A 19,876-nucleotide genomic window follows, 5' to 3' on the forward strand; every position below is an offset into this window, starting at 1 on the left:
TTTTTTCAGATTTTGTACAGCTAAGCCGACAGCTTTTGAAAAGTACAATTTTGTTGACCCTTGTTATTACAGCTTTTCTTTTTCGCTCCCAGAAGATTGCATCTTCATGCAATATATCAAGAGCGAAATTTCCTTCATTTTTTATTACATCTGTTATTTATTGACTTTTTAAATCTTTGTTGTTTATTATAGTAATAAATTAAATATTTAAAATGATGTAAAGTTGAAAGTACAAATTATAATATCCACAGGTAGATAAGGAGAAAGGGAATAGTGTAGTTTACAGAAAGACATATAAAGGCTTCAAGCAAATGAACATAAAATATTCATGGCATTGAAAATACTGTTAAAATGCATTGTCGAATCAAATTTAAATTAGGCATAAATTCGTTTATAATCGGGGGTACGCATGGATGAAATTTCTGTAGAATTTTTACACATATTAATACAGATTCAGGCCAAACAAATTTCTGTACAATATTATTTTTTCATAGATCGAGGGATACCTAGTCGACGACTTGGATTCGATTTTTTCTTTTCAACGGGTTCTTCCGGGTTAGGAAGTTCTTCTGTTGGTTCCGCTACTTTCTTTTTTAAAGCATTCGATTTTTTTTTGGTGTTTGCTTCAACTGATGGCCGAACATCGGTTTTTTGGTCGGCTTTGCTTGCATCTTCTGTCCGAGACCCGGATTTTCGAGTGGCTCTACTCGTCTCTAATGCCTGAGCGGGCTTCTGTTGCTGGTCCTTTGAATCTTTCTTACTCCGCTTCAATTTTGAAGTCGTTTCAGGATGCTCTTCCTCTTGATCGTCGCATTGGATATTTCCCTCTGGCTTTTCGTCAGCTTTGCGTCCTCTTTTCCTTTTTGGTTGAGAGGTCTCTGTCTCGCTGCTAAGAGCACGCCTCCGGCGCTGGCCTGACTTCTCGACTACAACGGGTTCTACATTCTCCTCTTCGGATTCCTCAGGATATGTCGTGGACTGAACGTCACTGTCTTTATCTTCATCCTCTTCTTGATCTGGATCCTGATCCTCGGCATTGCTGTCTTCTATGGAAATATTGCGACCATCCGATATACTGCGCTCTATGGCCGCTCTCAGATCTGTCGACTTAATATCAAAGTCACGCATGGTCCCCAAGTGGAGGTAATCTGTAAGCCTGTTCTGGCTTTTAAGCTTCTTTGACAGAAGAATAATGTGTTTGTTGAAGTCCTCGATAACCATTATCACCTTGGGAATAAGACGGGTCTCTCTCAGAACTTTAGCACGTTCTGCCAGAACCTTTCGCTTTTTAATATGCTGCTGCGCTTCCTCATCAAGTGTATTAGCTTCTATGTACGTAATAAGCTCATATACATTCGCCGGAAGTTGCTTGCCCACATCTCGTAATAGCAGTTCAAATCTGTTAGGGAAAGACAGCTTAGTTTAATTCTTAAGAAAAAAACGATTGGATGAACGACTTACTTAGTGCTACGAATATTTTCAATGCTGGCATCTGATGTGTAGCTTGATATATAGTGCTTGGTCAGGTTTTTCATGATAGTGTAGTGCTGGATTAGCAGTTTCATAAGTCCGTCCATAGAAGATCCCAATGGAATGCAAACGTTGGTGAGCACCAGCAAAGTGCGAGAAATGTGAATTATTTGCGTGCAAATGCTACGATCCATGGCATCCAAGTTACCCCGCCAATATATTTGATCGATTTCGGGAACCACTTGGCATTTGAAGCTTAGATTGTTGGCTTTGGTCACAAAATAATCCACATCTGTCAGCTGCTTTTGGACAGCGGTGTAAAGGTGCTGCAAGCAACTCTCGGCAGTCACCGCACTTATAGACTTTAGAGTTAGCTCAACAGAATCTGATGGTGCGGCTTCGTTTTGGACGCCAAGTACCAGACCCAACTGCCTGGCAACATTGTCGAAAAAGGGACCCAAGTGTGTCTTTTGCCGCTGAATGAAAAGCATTCTGTGCACCAAGCCCATTTCGCTATTAAGAATCTCGTTTTTGCTGCAAAAGCTTAAGAGCCAAGTGTACGAATCAGTGGCGGCACGATCCCCGTAGTCAATATGATCCAACATAATTTCAAGTGACTCCAAAAGGCCGATAGGTATTTTGGCAATAAATTCATCTTTACAAATTGAATCATCGCTGCCATATTCTGTCATAAACTCGTCCAAAACTTCCTGAACAATGTAAACCACTTCCTTGTTTCGGTTTCCCTTAATAGATGCCATATCTGAAAATTGTACCACAATAGCACATACATAACTTAGATTATCATTGCATTTCTTGTCTTACCAAATGACTTTACAAAATCTTGGAACTTTTTCGAATATGTTTCATGTGCTGTCCGTAGGCATTCCACAAAACACTTAGTGGCTAGGGCGGCGCTCTGAATGTCAAAGTCCCGCCACAACTCGGGCAGTTGCTGAATGCAGCGCTCATAAATAACCTTGGTAATGTCCGTCAACTGCTTAAAGGTACGTTTGCTGTAGGCTAGTTGCTTATAGTCGGGCTCTAGGCGAATAGATTCCACTCTGATGGCCGTAACCGATAAAACATAACGAACGAGGGGCTCGTTGGACCGCAAGAGGACAGTTTTTTCAGGGGCAGCAAAGGCAACTATATCACTGAAAATATAAAAAATGAACAATTAAAAAGGTAGAAAAAACAAAAAATATCAAGTCAACTCACTCAAGAAGCAGATGCAGCAGTTTATCTAGAATGGCAAGATCCCAAATATTTTCAGGTTGGGTGCACATGGCTTTTACTGGGACGCCATTCAATGTCAGATTGCAGGCAGTTGTGCTATTATTCTTGGCCGATTGCTTCAATTGTTTATGAGCTTTTTTAGAAGCGTCACCCAAAGCCTTAAGACTATCCATCAGCTTACAATGCTGATTGAACAGCGGTAAAATTTGAGAAACAGCATCGTTTTGTGGCTTTGATCTTAGCAATAAGTGGCAAATTATCCCTTCAATAATATTAAGTTGTTGCAACGCGAGGGCGCATTTTAGATGTGTTGCTGGGGGCGCCTAAAGGTAATGAATTCGTATTTCGTCTATAATTTTAAAGAGTTATCTTCACTTACTATGTCTTCCAATGGCAATCTGTTTGCTACCATACGGTCCACACAAAAGCCCAGGAGCCGATTCATCTCACGAGTGTCGTAGCCCGAAGGAGCTCGTTCGAAAACAGCCAAGCAGTTGGCTACGAACTGAATCAATTTGCCCAAGTTATCTTTAACCTGAATCTCCATATGTTGATCATCGCTGGAGCTAACCAATTGATCGTAGCGAATACGAAATACGGTGTCTAAATCATCACCAGCTTCTTCTGCGGACGGTGTGTCGAAAAAGCTGCGAAAGTGCCAATCAATAACTTGCAGCACATGGGGCACTAGTTTTGCATTAAGCTCGACGGCTCTCTGAAGATCTTTATAAGATACATTTTATAGAATTAATCGTGAATTCTGAGAGTTTAGTTCCTCTATTGCTCAACTTACTCTCATAGAGTGTGCTTCGTATATCCAATTGTTGCTGCAAGCAATTTCGCAGCATTCCAATAATTTCCAATGTAAGCATGTCAAAATTTCGTTGGGGATTGCTGCGACTTCCCAGTGTGTTCTGGGTCATCATGGAATATCCAGAAATGCTGTGTTGGGTGCAGAAACTAGTGGCACTTGAGGTCTGGCGCATGGCATTGCTGTTGTTAAGCTGTTTGAGGATCATACAGAAACCGTAAATAGCCATTCGTCGTTTTTGAATACCACTAAAAGAGCAAAAGTTAATGATATATGGGGAAGAATGTAGTAATACTCACCTAGAGCTCATTGCCTTGCAAAGCACGTCAATCAGCGCATCGCGAACGCGATTGGAAATCTTCAACAAAGGAAGAATAAAGTTCATCATGCGCATGGATTGCTCACCAGACAACTAGAATAGTTACAAAGAGTACATATTATTAAAAGTTGTAAAATCCCACTTGTAAACTTGCCCATTGCATGTGCTCCATAACAGTTTGAATGGTCTTAATGCACTCGGAGACTGTATACGTGTCAGCTACACTTATAAGGGTAAGGCATTCTAAAAAAAAAACTCTTTTATTAAAGAATTATCAAAGTTGATTAGTTTAGCTACCCGAAAACTGATTCTGATCCTGATATACTATCATCCACTCGGAAATAAGTTTTATAATGCCCTGACCGAAAATAAAACGTTTGCGTATAAACTTAGTGAGGAACGTTATGGCCAGTGTGTGCATCTTGGGCGAATTGGATTTCAGAAGGTAAAACACGAGGTGAACAAGTCCAGGGGTTATCACATCCTTCCCGTCCTTGTTCTGGTCTATAAGCACCATGAACACCTGCTGCAAATCGACTTGTTTGCGCTGCAATGTATCACGGTACCACACGGAGTAGTCGGCCAATGTACGCTCTTCCTCGTTGTTTTTGATCACATTACGCAGAAAGGGTAGCAAAATGGAATGGGAGATCCTTGCCGACTCTGGGTCACGATTAATGCTAGTCATCGATATGATGGCGCTGAGCATAAACGGAGTTAGGATCACATCGGGCATATGCAGGAAGTTCTGAAATATGAGTTATGGAACGACAAAAAGGAAATTACTACTGAACAAGTCGGCTTACCCTCAGCATTATAGCCAAGTGCTTTTCAGTAAGCTTGTACATGGTACAGTAGTTCAAATGATGCAGGATAGTCTCCTCCGCCTCCCTTAGTTCCTTGTCCGAAAACGAGTCTAAAGAGCAGGGAATGCACACAATACACATTGGTTCAAAACTAACCGTCAAAATTAGGCTTACCAATGCTATCCAAGTTTGTGGAGTTGCTGCACATGTCGGAGAACAGACGTTTGTAGTAGTTACGATGAAAGTACTTCTCCAGGGCCAGCAGTGGAATAATCAACTGTGATGCAGTGCTACACATGGAGAAGAGCTGGAAGCACAGTGCAGGCAGTTCCATAGGCGACAGCTCCTGCAGGGCGCCAGAGAATTTGTTGAGAACTGTCAAGATTTCTCCACTGCTGAGGTTTATGGATCTAAGAAGAAATCACTGGTTAGGTGGAGAAGACGAAACAATTGCAGGTTGTCACCCACTTGAACATGTCTGCAATTGGAGTAAGGATCGTGGCTGGCCATTGCATGGTCGCTATACTCCTCACGGTGGTGTTCCTAAACTCAGTTCCGTCCATGGAGACGCCGTGCAGAAGAAACCGAGGTCTGACCAAGAGCAGAGACAGTGCATCTGGCAGCAGATCCTTCCAGCCGACGCATTTGGCGTCTCCTTGCCGCATCCCGTCCATGCAGTGCTCCACGATCCAGGCCAGCTGGTCGGAGGGGAAGGTGACCAGGTCCTGGGACAGGCGTGTGATCAGATCGAAGCTCTGCTTGTAGCTCAGTTCCATGCTGCTCAGTCCGTCCATGAAGCTGCGAACGCAGTCGAATCGCTTCGCCACGGAATCCTTGCTATCCGGATTGAAGCCCAGAAGGAGGTAATTCCAAAAGGTTATCCCTTCGCTGCGGGTCATCGTGCTCTTGAGAGTGTTCTTTAACTATCAAAAATAAACATAAATCAGCGAAAGTATGTACAGAGTCTTGCCTTGAACTTCAGGGACTCTTACCTCCTCGACTGGAGTGTTCTGGATCAGCAATTCTAGTTCACTTTGACGCCCCTTCTCCCCCAGGCTTCGCATCCACGTCAGAATCGAGTCGCGTGCCATTCTTAGCTCTTTTTTGGCAAATAAATAACAATTTAAACAAAGTGGCGCCGATTTCACCACTTACTACAAATTAGAGATGGCAAATACACGATGGAACTATCGATAGCACTACAGATGGGCATCGATAGCTTATAACTGTGCGCGATTTTCAAAGTGATGATAATAACTAAATGACCGACCAAGTAGTTTATGTGATTTTTAAACACAAATTAGAATATAAATGAATACTTCCATTCCTTTAATAAGACGAATTTAGAATGAACAACATCTTAAAGAAAATCTAAAATAATTAGTGGATTACTTTAATCTTTAGGTCAACAAATTTTACATAAAATGGGAAAGACAAAATTTAAGTCAGGTAAATAAAAATATTCCATTTCGGTATCATTAATTATTACTAATTAACATTAAAGATGTATGTTTATACTTATTATGCAGGGTATCGTTTAAAAAATGGCTGTAGTCTTATTTTTACCATGTAATTTTTTAATCTCTCGAGGAGTATGGATCTCAAGTATACGAAATATTTCAAACCCCTTTCAAAATGGTCTAGCATTGCTCAGTTTCAAGCCGACGCAGCTCTAATGAAGAGTAACTTAAGAGCGTTCAAGTCGAACTGAAAGCTCTGCTGGCTTGCTTTATGTGGCTCTTAGATGGGAGTATCCAGCCGTTTCCCTTCACCCCCTTTGGACTACGATCTGGCGTATAAAACCAAAAGCTAGGCTGCAGCACCACCAGTTGCGTGAAGCCAATCGCCAAGTGATCAAGTGAATATAAGAAGTACCAAATTTAATACACAAAATGCGCGGACAATTGAAAGCCCTGGGAGTGGGATGTGCGGTACTGGCAGGGGTGCTCCTTCTTCTGGCCGGGAGCAGCGAGGCGAAGCCCATGGACCTGTACGACGACGTGAGCGACTTCTTCGACGCCATCTCGCTGGACGATGTGGCCAACACCGGGCGCAACACTCATCCGGAGCAGTTCTGCCTGATGCCGGCGCGCAAGGGAGTCTGCCGGGCTCTGATCCCCCGATGGCGCTACGATCCGGAGCAGAAAAAGTGCGTGGAGTTCAAATTTGGCGGCTGCGACGGCAACGAGAACAACTTCTCCAGCTACAAGGACTGCATGTCCACCTGTGAGGGCATGTGAGGACCTCCGAATCCAGATCCGGATGGGGATCGGCCTTCCACGGCGGACGTGTTGCCAAAGGCGCCTGCTTTTCCTTCGAGCTCTGAAAAATAGCGAACCAAAGGCAGAATACTCTACTCTAAAACTCACGCACATCACAATCCATGCGATTAACCGTCTCTTCTACCTAATATTTATGTAGTTTCTGTCATTGATCCATTTATGTTTTACTTTTTTGGGTGTTCTACGCCCGCCACCCATTTAGAGCTTAAGTTATTGTGATAAAATATTTTTATGGAATAAAACATTTTATAGAAAAACAGCTTGGAGTCTTTTGTACTGATGTTAGGAATGGCAAAGTGTGAGAATGTTCTTACATAGAAAAAATTAAAGTAGGTATGGAACCACTTCGGAATAATTTCTTAAACCAAGTTTCACTCCAAAGAACATATTAGTTTCTCATAACATTATGAGTACTCACTATTAATTCTACACAAAAGAAATATTCAAGTACATTGTTCTTGAATTGAGACGTGTAAGTACATTTCGGTATCACTCTTCTTAATTTTAGAACGAAATGGTGAGAAGAGAAAAGTTAAATTGAGTTTATTTAACAACTTTTTGATAAGTACGAATAGTTTATTTGTTGAGATATACAATGTAAATACCGCCAATTTAACTTGATTCGAGCAAAATTAAAACATTTTCAACCTCAAAAATATCGATATAGTTTTAAGAACATTTTCAACTCTGAAGAGAACGTCTGAATTTTCTCTGCGTTGTAAAGTTCGTAGTATAAGCATTTCAGTAAACATTATAAGTGTCTAAAGCTTATTACAGAATATATATTACATGATTTTTTTAGAAGAATTTTTGTGATGGAATCTGTTCCGCCAGTCAGAAAAGCGAAGATGTTAAATAAAACTGACAAAAAGAACAACTAATTTAAAAAAAGGCAGGAAGCTGCATAAAGGGACAGATTTCTTGAAAATTTATTGAAATTGAACTTAAATACAATTTTTCTGGCTATATTATACAACAATAGAACTGTCTAGAAAAGGCTATATGGCAGCCTTATTTTGAATGGTAGCTTAGAATGCAAGCCAATGCTATAACCGTAGTTTCTAGATAATTCTCGCAGTTTCAAATGTTTGTTGATAACCAAACAATCTCTTAAAAACAGAGCTAAAGATAGATAACTGGTTATCTGAATATTTATAAACATAGTAGTAAACTACTGATTGGGTTACCTAAGCCAAAACCCGTGAAAACAATTTTCAACGGCCTCAAAAAGTGTGAGAGATTGCTTGGCGCAATTGCCAGAGGCCAAAATCAGCTTAACTTTCATAGATTTCACTTGGAAATTGTCCAAAGCGGAGCTCAAGCTCTCAATGCAAAACTGGCCCATTCATGCGATCGGTGATCAATCGATCGATCGATCGCAGAGCCAAGTAATAGCAAACAAGATCACAAGCTGCAAAGGTCAAATACGGGTGGATGAGTGGACCACGTAGTTGGGTCTAGGCAAACCACTACGTCAGCGGTAGAAATACGCACGGATGGGGTGCGGTACGTCATTCGGACGTGGACAGATGGACAAACAACCGGTGAGATACCGATTCCAAAACCGAATCCGAACCAAAGTCAAAGCAAGTAAACATAAACAATTGAAAGGTGCGAATTCATATTAATGCTAAGCTATTGGCAATAAGCCAGACAAAGTAAAGAAAGAAATAACCCAATATCTGATTCAGCCATTATGCATAGTTGGAATTCGAAGACGGAGTCGTCGAAGCGAAACGCCGCCGAAGGCAAAAGCCCGACTTGGGTTCGGACTAGGGTCTCGATCTGGGACTGGGCAATTTTCCAAGATTATTATTGTGCGGGCCTGCACCCGTTCGTATAAATAGTAAATGGGCTCGTTTGCGAACAACAAATTCGCTGGATCAATGACCTGAAGCCGCTTGCCAAAACAAAATGCGAAAATGCGGGCCCAACCGGGGAGTTACAACATCCCCAACGGCAAATGGACCGGCTGCTGCTCCAGCTGCATCAGTGTGTTTGATACCCTTCTACAGAGAGACTCTGGACAGTGGTCAATCACGATTCAGGCTACAACTCCTGGGGACTAAATCATTTCAATCCGAGAAAACAAATGAATTCTTGTTTTATTTTTAGAAACTGAAGTCAACATTCCATTTATTGATTACAAGTGGTATCTTTTTTTAATAGAACAGTTTAGAAAAGTATAACTTTATCAGGAATCTAACTGTTGCAGAACTCACTTATTTATATGTATGAACTAGATTGTGAACACTAGCTTTATAACCTTTTCGAACTCAGAGTTACTCCTTTGTAAGCCAAACCATAAAATTCTGTAAAGAAAAAAAATATATTTATAAATAATCAAATTTCCCATTTTAAGTAAACGTTATTATATAAATCTATAAAAGTCTCCGATTGAAGAGTGTTTTGCAGTGGCCTTCCGTGTGTCTCTTAACAACTGTGTCTCACCCAACCCCAATCAATGTTATAATTTATTAAGTTGGTTTTACTAATTCACAATGAAATTTGCTCAACAATTCTACAATATCGAAGGGAAGTGAGGGGAGCGGCATTGGAGCTTCAATAAAGTTTGCGCATGCGCAACTTTTCTTTTCGCAATGCCGACAGGCGGGTTCCGAACTCGGCTAAGCTTCTGGCATATTCTCGCCATTGGCCAATCGGCAATACAATACAGCAATACAAATGGCTAACAAAATGCTGCTGAGGAGTCAATAAACCTTTTTAACCTGCATATCCATAGCAGCAGCAACAACAAACATTGCAACAAAGGCAGCCAGCATGGAAAAATAATGGCAAAATAGGAGCTAAAGAAATTTGAAAAATTTTCGCCGTTTGTTGTGGGCTAAAAATAATTAAAATGCAGCACGCCATGAAAACCTCACAATAACAAATTTTCCGCCTTTTCAGCGGCAATAAAACAAATGCAATTTTAAATCGCAATTGTTTGCTTACCGAAATTTTGCATGTATTTATTTAAGACACGTACGCAGAGCTGACAAAAGTGCAGCGGCATCACGAGTCGGGCGACCACAGGTCCCAACAACAAACCCCCGGCGGATGGAGCTACCCATCCTCCAAAACATGCCCCTTTACCGCCAACAACCCAAGTCGATGAACCTTAATGTAGGCAGCCAGTAAAAGTCGGTTCTTTGTTTTTTCCCGCTGCTTTTTGAGCCGGTGAAGCTGGTGGTGGGAAAAATACATAGTAATAGTAATAAACAAGACAAGCCCAGCATTGTTGGTGCAGCTGATAGTGCAAATATGCATAAAAGCGCAAACAACGAAACCACCATGCGTAATGGAAATGATAAACGAAAAGCAGGGAGCTCAAGTCTCGCCTTGTTTACGTGGCGTATACGTAATGACAGAAGTGCAATTTGGGAGCTTCCGTTTTTACTTGTAAACGGGAAAACGGAGGCCTCGACTATCTGATACCCGTTAATCAGCTAGCCAACTTCAAAATAAAAAACATTTTTACCTTTTATCTAGCTCACTTTTTTATATTCTACGTTTTTAACTTTTGTCTAACTTATCTGGCTGTAAAATCACCGGTCGGTATCTATTAACTAATACTCCGATTTAAAACATTTTCGGCGTGCTGGTAGGTATTTACAAACGGAATATAATAAAGTGTGTGTTTATATTGTAATCTTGGGCGGTTTGTGGTCGTTCCATTGGGCGTTCCACCCTGCTGAAATACACTTCCGATGCTCAAGAATGTCTTGAATCACATACATATGTACTTAATCCCTACTTTCTAGCTTTTAAGGTTTCCGAGACATCGGCGCTTATACGGACGATTCTTTGAAGTTTTTGGGTGGTTTGTGGGCGTTAGGGTGGGGGTGCCAAGAACCTCTAGAATCCGCAATGCGGATTTGTAGCTTTTACAGTTTTCGAGAACACAACGTTCATACGGACAGAGGGAGACTATTGATCCTGATCTAGAATTTTTATACTTTTTAGGGCCGGAAACGCTTTTTTCTGCCTATACATATTTTCCAACGAATACAATTATTAAACAAAACGAATTTAAATTTACACATCTTCAGAAATCTGGGCGGCAGACCACAGACTTTAGCTCTAGCTATTATAGATTCCGATATCTCAGAGTGCATTCGGACGGGCTTGGCTAGATCTACTCAGCTAGTGATCCTGATAATTTAATTTATAGGGTCGGAAACGCTATCATCTACCTGTTACATATGTACTTCCCGATGAAAATAATGTATTCTAAACTCTCCAACTCGTATTAACACTAGTAATTGCTATGCGATCTAAGTAACAGTGCACTTAAAAAACAAAAAAGTCGGGGGCGTACTGGTTGATATGGAACGCCCCATATATTATTTTACTCTACAATCAACTGGGTATTATAAATGTGCACTCTACGATGGAGACAAGCGATTCTTTGGTGTGATTTAAAAGATATTATTTATTTTTGTAATAAAAATAATTTAAAGAGTTATTTCTGATTTGTCAGAACACAAATACTTTTGGCTGTTATGTTTTGAATTTAAAAATAAAATTCAGTGCAAAAATATAAATGGTTATATATATTTTAAAAATTTGATCCTGTTCCTGATCTCATAATCCTGGAGTTTTTTTGCATTAAGCAACTTTACCTCAATAAATTTTGTTCTATAACCGAAAAAAAAAAGATTTCAAGCTCTAACAGTTTCTCAACAACTATACTGTTAGTAAGATATTTTAAACTGCCAAATGCATATAAAGTTTTCGACACAAAAACTTGTTACCAAAAATCTTTTATGTAGAATTATTATTATTATGTTTTAAAAAATAATATGAATAAATCAAAGCCACGTTTCTATAAAAAATTCCATTGAAAATCTTATCACTTCATTGTTTTGATAAAACCAAAATGCGTAATAAAATGTTGGGCTCTTCATAGATAACACAAAGTAGTGACACAATTCGGATGTTCAATACTTATCTTGTACAATGGAAAAATCCAATTCGTCAGGCCAGAAGAAAGCTTAAAACTGATGAACTTTAGTTAATATATAATTTATCGACTTTTCCAATTGCTAAATACAATAATATATAATTATCATAGACTAAAATGTAAATATACTTTTGCATATATATTCAGATTTTTTAATATGTATATATACGTTTTATTGGATTTGCATCTTTCCGTTGATTAGAGCAATCAATCTATAGGCGTACGGAGCTTAACTTTCCTTTAAATATGCTCTTTGTTGTTGGCGTAGCAAAATATGATCATGTTTTAAGGATTATGCAATGTTTTAACTTGTACAATTTCCGACTGGATTGCTTGTTAACATACTCAATAGTTTTAGCGTAACTAGATCTAAGTATTATCGTTAGTTCTCTCGTTTGCTATGTTTCAATTATCGTCAACGTTCGAGATGCATATGCCTCTTATTTAGCGCAACATTTCGCTTGCTTTGTTTTCGTTTTTGATATAACATTTCGACATTTTGGCTTGAATCAGAGGATGGTGCGTGGTATATGGCTTAAAGATCGGGTAATCCTGCACAGAACACAAATGCAGAAGCACTGAAACATGGTGAAAACCAAAGCGGAGCCGGGTGTGTGCGTGTGAGGAAGGGAGCGAGTAGTAAATATTAGCAGGCAATGTCCGTGGTGACGCTCTTGATACTCTCGGAGCTGAAGTGCACGCAACCGTACTTGCAGACCAGCATCCACACATATGGAATGAAGAACTCCTCAGGAGCGTCCTCCTCGACGTACTTAAACTTAAGATCCGGGAATTTCTGTAAGGAAGAGACGTGATACATAAACCAACTGACTATTTGAGAGACTTCAAAACTTACTCTCAGCCGGTCGCTCGACCACTGACTGGCACCCTTGGAAATAACCTCGAGTACCTCGTTAACGCCAAGCTCACCTCGCTGCTCCTGCACACGCTGCAGACGCGAGGAAAAGAAACCAACAACCTGTCAAAGAGGGAAAACATAAGTTTCACACAACAACATAATTAAATATTGCTCCAAACTCACCATGTCGATGTTCTGAATGACATCCTGGAAGGCGTGATGACTGCGGAAGCCCTCGAAGACGCTTCGCTTGTACAGAAGCGTATACACCAAGTTGGGACAGTAGACAAGCTGGTTTGTGAGGCAGGAGTTTAAAATTTCCAAAACCATGCGCAACACCTCCTCCAGCACGCTTAGATCCTGTAGCATGTCCTCCGGTGTCGTCGACACGTTGACAAATACTGCGCTGTCGGCCGGCCCTTTGAGTTGCGCATCCAGGCGCGTGTGCTTCCGGGCCAGCGTTTCAAACAGCGAGACCAGCCGCTGTGCCACGTACGGATGCAGTGCGCGGAAGTGGCCGGACATGTTGGCCAGCGCCGCCAGGCAATTGGTGTGCAAGTACTTGTCGCGCATCTTAAGCATGTTGTACTGTATGGTGCGGATGACGATCAGAATGAGGATGCCGCCTAGCGATATCTCCGATATGGTGCGCTCCGTGTACCATGTGATGTTTTTCAACATCTGATGGAAGGAATATGGGTTAGTTAGGTTACTTTAAAGTGGATGCAGTGGTCTTACAATGGTGTGCACGTTCTTGTTGAAGCCCTCGTCCTCACTCAAGATCAGTAGGACGATCAGCGACATGTAGATGTGATGTGAGTTGCTGTCAGGAGCATTGTACAGTGTCTGGAGAATGGGTATCACCAGCTGCTCTAGATCCTGTTGCTGCATGACGAACCGGTAGAAGCGCTCGTTTCGATGAAGCAAAAGGTAGAGCAGCAACGTGGCCTGGTCGATGGTGACGATGAGGCACAAAGTCTCATACACCGCCGAGAAGTCAATTTGGAAGGAGACAGCACCCTGCTTCGGCGAATCCTTGGAGTCGGCGCAACCAAAAAGGCTAGTCCGGTACGCGTTATCCTGCGCCGTGCAGTGGTTCGTCAGGATCAGGATCAGCAGAAGACTCTGGTTAGCCAGCGGATAGTGCGTGCGAAATCGCTCCAACAGCTCGCCGCCGCCGGCTGCTTGGCCCGACTTTAGCACGTCTGGTTGCTTACGGAACGTAAAGATGGAGAGCAGCGACTCGGCGATGCCAAAGACGAAGGATCCCGCTGAGCTGGAGCCGAACATGGTGCTCGGCACCTCCACCATCCGCGCCACAAAGTGCAGCAGTGCCGACATTAGCACGTTGGCGTGCTGGCACTTGAAGACCGTGCGGAACACGATCGACTTGTCCGTGGGCTGCTGTGCGAAAAGGTGCACCGACAGCAGGGTGATAAGCATATTCACGGCCTCCAGGTGCAGGTGGTAGGTGAACTCCTTGACGGGGATCACAACGATCAGATTGACCAGCGCGTCGATGAAGGTCTCGAACTTAGATCCGTCCACAATCACCGGCACCGCCGCCGACTGTTCGGTTGCCTCCATGGCAATGGTGGCGCTTTCCGCCGGCGTCTGCTGCTGCTGCTCTAAAGCCGCCTGCAGCAGCTCGGCGCTGGGCATAGCCTCGAAGTGCTGCAGCAGCTGGAACTCGGAGCCCGTCTCGTTGATGTACTTGACCAGGCTCCGGATAATGAAGAGCGCGTTGAAGGTCTGCCAAACGTGCATGTTACTCTCCTGGTCGGACAGCGACAGCAGCTCGCTGGTCTTCTCCAGGAACACGGTCACCAGGGAGCCGAAGTTGCCCGTCTTCAGGTTGTTGCCGATGAACGACTGGCACAACGCCTCCAGTCGGCTGTCCAAGTTCAGCTGGTCCTGGCTGAAAGACCCCAAGCCCATTCCCGCGATTAGCCCTGCTGACGTTGCCGCACCACTCCTCCGCTCACCTGCTTTCCGGCAGCACTATGTTGTAGTTGAGCAGTCCGTTCCAGAAGGCCTCGTCATCGTGGGCGATGTGCTGGCGGCCCACGAAGCGCTGGAGCCAGGAGTTGGACCCCAGGTCGGCCGTCCTGCTGACGTTGATGCCCATTCCGCAGTCCGAAAGATTGCTGTTGGCCGGCCAATGGTTATATTGGTGGCACGTCACTTGATCATTGGGCGGGGTGAGGGGGTGAATGCTAGTGTGACCCTCGCGCGGCGTTGTGGAAACCTTCAATATGGGGCGGTGCTGCCACTAAGTTTTTTTTCAGTCGATGGCGCGAAATTTATAGTACTTCGGGCAGCACTTGAAGCCATTAAAAAGTTTTTGACCTGCAACAAGCTGCACATATAAATAGTAATAATAATCCTTTTGCTTTTAGTACTTAGATTGCAATAACAGTATCATCAAACACTTTAATAAACTTAAGACATTTTTCCAATAATTTTACACCATTTGTTTTTATATCACAATCATCCTCCAGGAAGTCGACCAATTTCCAACCCTAAAAATCCACAAAATCCGTGATTAATTAATTTATTTCGTACTTCGAATAGAATCTGACGAGCAGATGTAGGATTGGTTATTTAATAGGTTATAGTAGGATATTTAAAATGAAAAACAGAAATAAAAATCATAAGTTTCGAATTGAATAGAATGCATTTATTTGAATACGGAACTACAACTAGTTTGTTTCTTGGATACTGACGCAGCCTGCTCGGCGATCTGCTATCCAACGAAGTCATTATTGTTTCTATCCCTTCTTAGTCGTTTCTCTGGTTTGCACACAACTTGTAACTAAATATACGTATATGATAGACTTGTTTACACATAAAATATATAAAACAAAAAGGGCAACAAAAGAGTGTAGGAAAATTTGGGATTTCCGTAAATTTAGCGAATCTCTATCTCCTTCATTCAGTTTGTATGCTGATTGGCTACGTTCATACACGATTTATCACAAATTTATTCCTTTTAGTTGGCGCTGCATGGTGTGCATGTGTAAACAAGAAAATATCTATCTATCTATATATGCCCAGATAGATCCCTATCGTCCTGCATCGGTTCCGCTCAATTTAACGAAAATATTTCAAATCAAGCCTCCATGTCCGAGTTCCGGTTGAGTCTGTGGTGAGTGGATGACTTAACTTAGGTAAATATACACGATGATGGCGGGTGATGAACTAATCGAATGTGTGATCTCGGGACATGGCGCTGTGGTTCCTCTTCGCTCCTCCTGCCGCTGGTGTTGGCATTGCTCTAATCTTCGTTTCACTCCTTGGCTAGATCCCCATCCTAGAGCTTGCGCAGGCCCTGGTGCTTCTGCTTCTTGGCCAGCAGCTGCTTAAGGCTGAACGAGGACAGCGCAATCCCGAAGACCGCCAGCATGGTGGCCGAGCGGGTCACCACACGGTTGGGCGACGCCGAGCTGGTGGTGTAGCCATGGCTGCAGTGTGTCGTAGCTTGTGCGGACAACTGCGGCGCCTGCGGAAGATAAGATAGGAGAACCGATATAGTTGTCGGGTATTTATAGCTAGGCAAACAAACAATAAACTTGGCCCACTGCCCGACGCCCCCCGCCCACATAGGCAAACTGCGCAGCAGAAACATTCTACGCCGGCCGTCGGCAACCCGGTTCAAGTGCTCCGGCCACACGAAAGCGATTACCCCACATGTTCCCACGTTCATTGAACTGATTACAGAGGGTCGATGTAATGCCTTATTGATAAATCCACCTGCTATAATTTTCGTTGTATTACATTCGTGGTGACGTCTATTTGCCTTATCAGTTGTGTGCAGATTGGCATGCAATCCCGGCTTGAAATGGATCGCCGCATGACGCAGTTTCCGCGACCTCCTTTCCAAAGTTCACATCTACTGATTGGATGGCCTCTCTTCGCTCCTCAGCGCTATCTCTGTCCACTTGAACATGCTCTAGACGCGTGCCGCGTATTAATAATCCTCAACTGGCGTTGCCAAAAAAAAATAACCAGCTGAATTGTTTATAAATAAACGAACTTGAATTCTTGTCCGGTGCTTGCATGCATAATTCCATATGCAAATTTATTTTAAATACTCAAGTTGGGTAAAAAGCCAGCTGATTATGGTCGAGGTGACGAGTGCTTCACATCCTTGGTGATTTCCAGGTGCTCGATCAAGTGTCTCACAGCCTGCGTGCGAATTCCTCTGCCGTTGGTTCCTCTGGCCTGCTGCTTGGGGCGTCTTACTCCGCTACGAGCAGAGGGCTTTGGCTCTGCGGAATGGCGCTTGATGGCGTCGAGGAAGGGCATGGCCGGATTCAGCTCGGGAATGCTGATAATTATGTTGACAGCTGGCGGCGATTGCGACGGTGTCTGCGGCTGAGTCGATGCTTTCTTGGGCGGAGTACTGAAGGGATCCCCCTTGGGTTTAATACTATTAGACGTCTTTACACTGGCGGGCACTAGGGGTATCTCCACTTTGCCTTGCCAGCTAGGCCCAGCAGAAGTCTTGATTGGAGCAGCCACTTCCTGCTTAACTTTATACCTATGAGTTTGTGTGGTTTGTAGCTTGGGAGGAGTCCTAAGTTTGAATGGGAGGGGTTCTCCCCGATTGGCTATCACAGCTTTTGCTGATTCTTTGTGTTCCGGAATGTTTTCCTGTAGGAAGCTCAAATCCGGTAGCCCCAGTGCAGGACAGGGCTTTACTTCTACAGCTTCTAGAGACCGAGGATCCGGCATGGAGCTGAGATTCATAGTTGATTCAGGGGGCGCTCCACCGCAGTCGGTTGCTGTGGCCGGAGTCAGTTGCTGCAGCAATTCCATTATAAAATTGTCGTCATCATCTGGAGAATTCTCTGAGCCCACAGCAGCTTCCATTGGAGGCAGATTGTTAGACTCCAGAGGAGGAAGCAGATTTGCAGACTCGAGAGCAGATGGCGGCAGACTGACGGATTCAAGAGGAGCTGGAGCCTGCATTTCCAGCTCCTCATCCGAGGAGACCTCGTCGTTGTGAGGCCACAAGCAGCTCCTGGACTCGCACTTCAGGAGCTGCTCCTCGAGACTTATATAGAAGTAGCGCAGCTTGTGACTCCTGCCCAAGCCTTGGCACTCCAGGCACGCGTCTCCCGGCTGCAGTTGTTCCATTGCGTGCGAGGACTGTGGGTGGGGGTTCGCCTGGCCGGAACACTCAGTGGTTGTCCCCGAATGGCGCATGTTGGCCCCTGTTTTTCTGGTTTAATGTGCGAGTGCTCACCTGACCGAAGGTTAAACGGAAAGCGTACAGGCCGAGATTGGTTGTTTTCATGGTCCGTTGCAGTTCCAATCCGATCGGGACCTGCGAATGGAGAGCACGGTATCCGGTTATTCGAGCTTACATAACCCGAATTGATTTTTCCCTGGTGCTGCTCATTGTCTGCGAGCGCCAGCACAGAAAGCTGTTTCTTATCACTTACGTTTCGGGTGCTAATGAAAACTGAGTGTCCGTCTGCGCTCTCTGATTATCCGCGATTGCAGGTGCAGCCGATTAAACCAGCAACGTTGCTACAATTTGGCGAGCAAATGAAAATCAAGAAAATAAAACGATCTAGAACGCATGTGAGCGGAGCGAGAGCGAAAGGGATGCAGGATTAGAGGTGGGGCTGTGAGTGGCTACGATACTATCGCTTTATGTAGCACTTGTGTGCTTCGATAGTCAGTTGGGGTATTCAATTGTGAAACTTAATTTTGACCAGTTCTCAGATAAATAAATTTAGATTTTTTAACGTAGCTAAAGTTATACAGTTTACAAAGTAAACTTCGGTTCGAGGAATGAAAGTTCGTTAAAATTTTATATTTATGCACATAAGAATTATTTTAGGGGTTGACACAAAAATCACTTTGAGTGGAAATCGAATGTACCATGAACAAATTTTTATATTGAAGCCAGACAAGTCTAAAAAAGTCCTCTTTCCCTTTCTTATTTCTTACACTTATAATCCTGTTTTCCGACCGCAATGTTACATAAACCGAAAAAGAAAAATACAACAAAATATTAAAGCGTATTTACTTTGGAGAGCTTATGTACTTTACTTTATCAAGCCCTTATTTACTATGGACATTCTGAGTAAGCTATCTTGTGGCAAATCTTCGATTGATTCTTTTTTAATTTGGTCAATGTATTAAAGAGAGCCATATTCTAAAAACCTTCCCGACACCTCGACCTCGACATTTCATACTGTGCTCTCTTTTTCCTCGAGTAACTCGTTGTCCAAGGAATCCTTGTTTAACTTACATGTCTCCATTACATTGAATTTATTACTAGCGTTTGGTGGCGTATTCGTTAGGTTTTCGTGTAACAAGTCTAAATTTAGAAAAACGCTTTTAGCGAACCTCATTCAAAAATTGCGCTACTGCTGTGACATGCAGTGTGCCCGTCTTAGAAATATGTAACAAAATACCGATGTGCTGCCAGCGATGCCACCCCAACGGATAGCAGTGATTATTACAAACTGACATTGGACTTTCCCAAATTTTGCCTTTGTTCCAGGCCCAGCAATCTGCGACAGATCTGTCCTTGGGAAATATAGAAAAGGTTATCATTTCATTTCAATTTGTTCCAGTCAGCTGTTTCGCTCGCTACAAACCGGAGTTTTCCAACACTATCGTTTTTGTGGGTTTCGTTGGACTTCATTTCATAATTCGCTAAACGCACTAAATTAAATATCCGCAAGAAATGGAGCTTTCCGAGGGAGTCAAGGAGCGCCTGGGAGTTGTTGTTGGGGCCGTGCAGACTGGATTCCACTGGGGATTCGTCCCCCTTGTCCTATATTTGGGTGAGTTTTGGTTCATGTTTTTCTGCCCATCCACACGCGGCTGGGAAGAGGAAGCAACCGGGAAATGTTGTTACCTGACATTGATTTTGTATAATTTTTATTTACACAGGCTTTTTGAAGGGAGCTGAGCCCGGCATGCCGCCGTTGAACGTCTTCAGCCTGTTGTGGCAATAGAAAATGGCCAGCCGACCGAAACATGACCATTTTCCCGTCGCGTGCCCCGCATTTTGGTTCTTATTGGATTCCTGGGCACTTGCGCAGTACCTGCAGTTATTGGAAATAAATTTATGTTACAAAAAAATTCAAATTGTGCCA

The 19,876-nt window shown here is 43.1% G+C and overlaps 6 protein-coding genes across 6 annotated transcripts; 2 read left to right on the forward strand and 4 right to left on the reverse strand.

The window, feature by feature from the left end:
- Positions 1-190: 190 nt before the first annotated feature.
- On the reverse strand, positions 191-5,790 carry LOC119551638 (Fanconi anemia group I protein homolog). Its single transcript, XM_037861068.1, has 13 exons — positions 5,638-5,790; positions 5,114-5,568; positions 4,820-5,055; positions 4,646-4,755; positions 4,137-4,587; positions 3,994-4,082; positions 3,820-3,932; positions 3,503-3,768; positions 3,089-3,432; positions 2,692-3,032; positions 2,296-2,627; positions 1,462-2,233; positions 191-1,399 (listed from the first exon to the last, which is right to left on the reverse strand). Exons 1-13 carry the CDS (start codon positions 5,734-5,736, stop codon positions 481-483), a joined length of 4,527 nt encoding a protein of 1,508 aa, XP_037716996.1. The 5' UTR covers positions 5,737-5,790; the 3' UTR covers positions 191-480.
- A 695-nt stretch (positions 5,791-6,485) lies between these two features.
- LOC119550721 (kunitz-type serine protease inhibitor nigrescinin-2) lies at positions 6,486-7,160 on the forward strand. Its single transcript, XM_037859619.1, has one exon. The coding sequence runs from the start codon at positions 6,538-6,540 to the stop codon at positions 6,883-6,885; it is 348 nt and encodes a 115-aa protein (XP_037715547.1). The 5' UTR covers positions 6,486-6,537; the 3' UTR covers positions 6,886-7,160.
- A 4,774-nt stretch (positions 7,161-11,934) lies between these two features.
- On the reverse strand, positions 11,935-14,969 carry LOC119551193 (dymeclin). Its single transcript, XM_037860394.1, has 5 exons — positions 14,738-14,969; positions 13,491-14,670; positions 12,936-13,433; positions 12,750-12,872; positions 11,935-12,689 (listed from the first exon to the last, which is right to left on the reverse strand). The coding sequence occupies exons 1-5, from the start codon at positions 14,878-14,880 to the stop codon at positions 12,540-12,542; spliced, it is 2,094 nt and encodes a 697-aa protein (XP_037716322.1). The 5' UTR covers positions 14,881-14,969; the 3' UTR covers positions 11,935-12,539.
- Positions 14,970-15,406: 437 nt separating this feature from the next.
- Positions 15,407-18,371, reverse strand: LOC119550994. Its single transcript, XM_037860040.1, has 3 exons — positions 18,203-18,371; positions 18,004-18,084; positions 15,407-16,254 (listed from the first exon to the last, which is right to left on the reverse strand). The coding sequence occupies exons 2-3, from the start codon at positions 18,052-18,054 to the stop codon at positions 16,066-16,068; spliced, it is 240 nt and encodes a 79-aa protein (XP_037715968.1). The 5' UTR covers positions 18,055-18,084; positions 18,203-18,371; the 3' UTR covers positions 15,407-16,065.
- On the reverse strand, positions 16,261-17,997 carry LOC119550993. Its single transcript, XM_037860039.1, has one exon. It carries the CDS (start codon positions 17,961-17,963, stop codon positions 16,872-16,874), a length of 1,092 nt encoding a protein of 363 aa, XP_037715967.1. The 5' UTR covers positions 17,964-17,997; the 3' UTR covers positions 16,261-16,871.
- A 972-nt stretch (positions 18,372-19,343) lies between the features above and the next one.
- Positions 19,344-19,868, forward strand: LOC119550522 (mitochondrial import receptor subunit TOM7 homolog). The gene is made up of 2 exons (XM_037859232.1): positions 19,344-19,561; positions 19,671-19,868. Exons 1-2 carry the CDS (start codon positions 19,462-19,464, stop codon positions 19,733-19,735), a joined length of 165 nt encoding a protein of 54 aa, XP_037715160.1. The 5' UTR covers positions 19,344-19,461; the 3' UTR covers positions 19,736-19,868.
- The last annotated feature ends 8 nt before the right edge of the window (positions 19,869-19,876 follow it).

This window comes from Drosophila subpulchrella, chromosome 2R (genome assembly GCF_014743375.2).
Source record: "Drosophila subpulchrella strain 33 F10 #4 breed RU33 chromosome 2R, RU_Dsub_v1.1 Primary Assembly, whole genome shotgun sequence".
In the NCBI taxonomy this organism is placed as follows: Eukaryota; Metazoa; Arthropoda; class Insecta; order Diptera; family Drosophilidae; genus Drosophila; species Drosophila subpulchrella.

Coding starts and splice junctions, on each gene's coding strand:
- LOC119551638 (XM_037861068.1), bottom strand. CDS start 5,736: ATGGCACGCGACTCGATTCTGACGTGGATGCGAAGCCTGGGGGAGAAG. Junction 5,569..5,637: donor AGAACACTCCAGTCGAGGAG/GTAAGAGTCCCT, acceptor TATTTTTGATAG/TTAAAGAACACTCTCAAGAG. Junction 2,628..2,691: donor CTGCTGCATCTGCTTCTTGA/GTGAGTTGACTT, acceptor TTATATTTTCAG/TGATATAGTTGCCTTTGCTG.
- LOC119550721 (XM_037859619.1), top strand. CDS start 6,538: ATGCGCGGACAATTGAAAGCCCTGGGAGTGGGATGTGCGGTACTGGCA.
- LOC119551193 (XM_037860394.1), bottom strand. CDS start 14,880: ATGGGCATCAACGTCAGCAGGACGGCCGACCTGGGGTCCAACTCCTGG. Junction 14,671..14,737: donor ATAGTGCTGCCGGAAAGCAG/GTGAGCGGAGGA, acceptor GGGGTCTTTCAG/CCAGGACCAGCTGAACTTGG. Junction 12,873..12,935: donor TCATTCAGAACATCGACATG/GTGAGTTTGGAG, acceptor CCTCTTTGACAG/GTTGTTGGTTTCTTTTCCTC.
- LOC119550993 (XM_037860039.1), bottom strand. CDS start 17,963: ATGCGCCATTCGGGGACAACCACTGAGTGTTCCGGCCAGGCGAACCCC.
- LOC119550994 (XM_037860040.1), bottom strand. CDS start 18,054: ATGAAAACAACCAATCTCGGCCTGTACGCTTTCCGTTTAACCTTCGGT. Junction 16,255..18,003: donor TCCGTTTAACCTTCGGTCAG/GTGAGCACTCGC, acceptor TATCTTCCGCAG/GCGCCGCAGTTGTCCGCACA.
- LOC119550522 (XM_037859232.1), top strand. CDS start 19,462: ATGGAGCTTTCCGAGGGAGTCAAGGAGCGCCTGGGAGTTGTTGTTGGG. Junction 19,562..19,670: donor CCCCCTTGTCCTATATTTGG/GTGAGTTTTGGT, acceptor TTATTTACACAG/GCTTTTTGAAGGGAGCTGAG.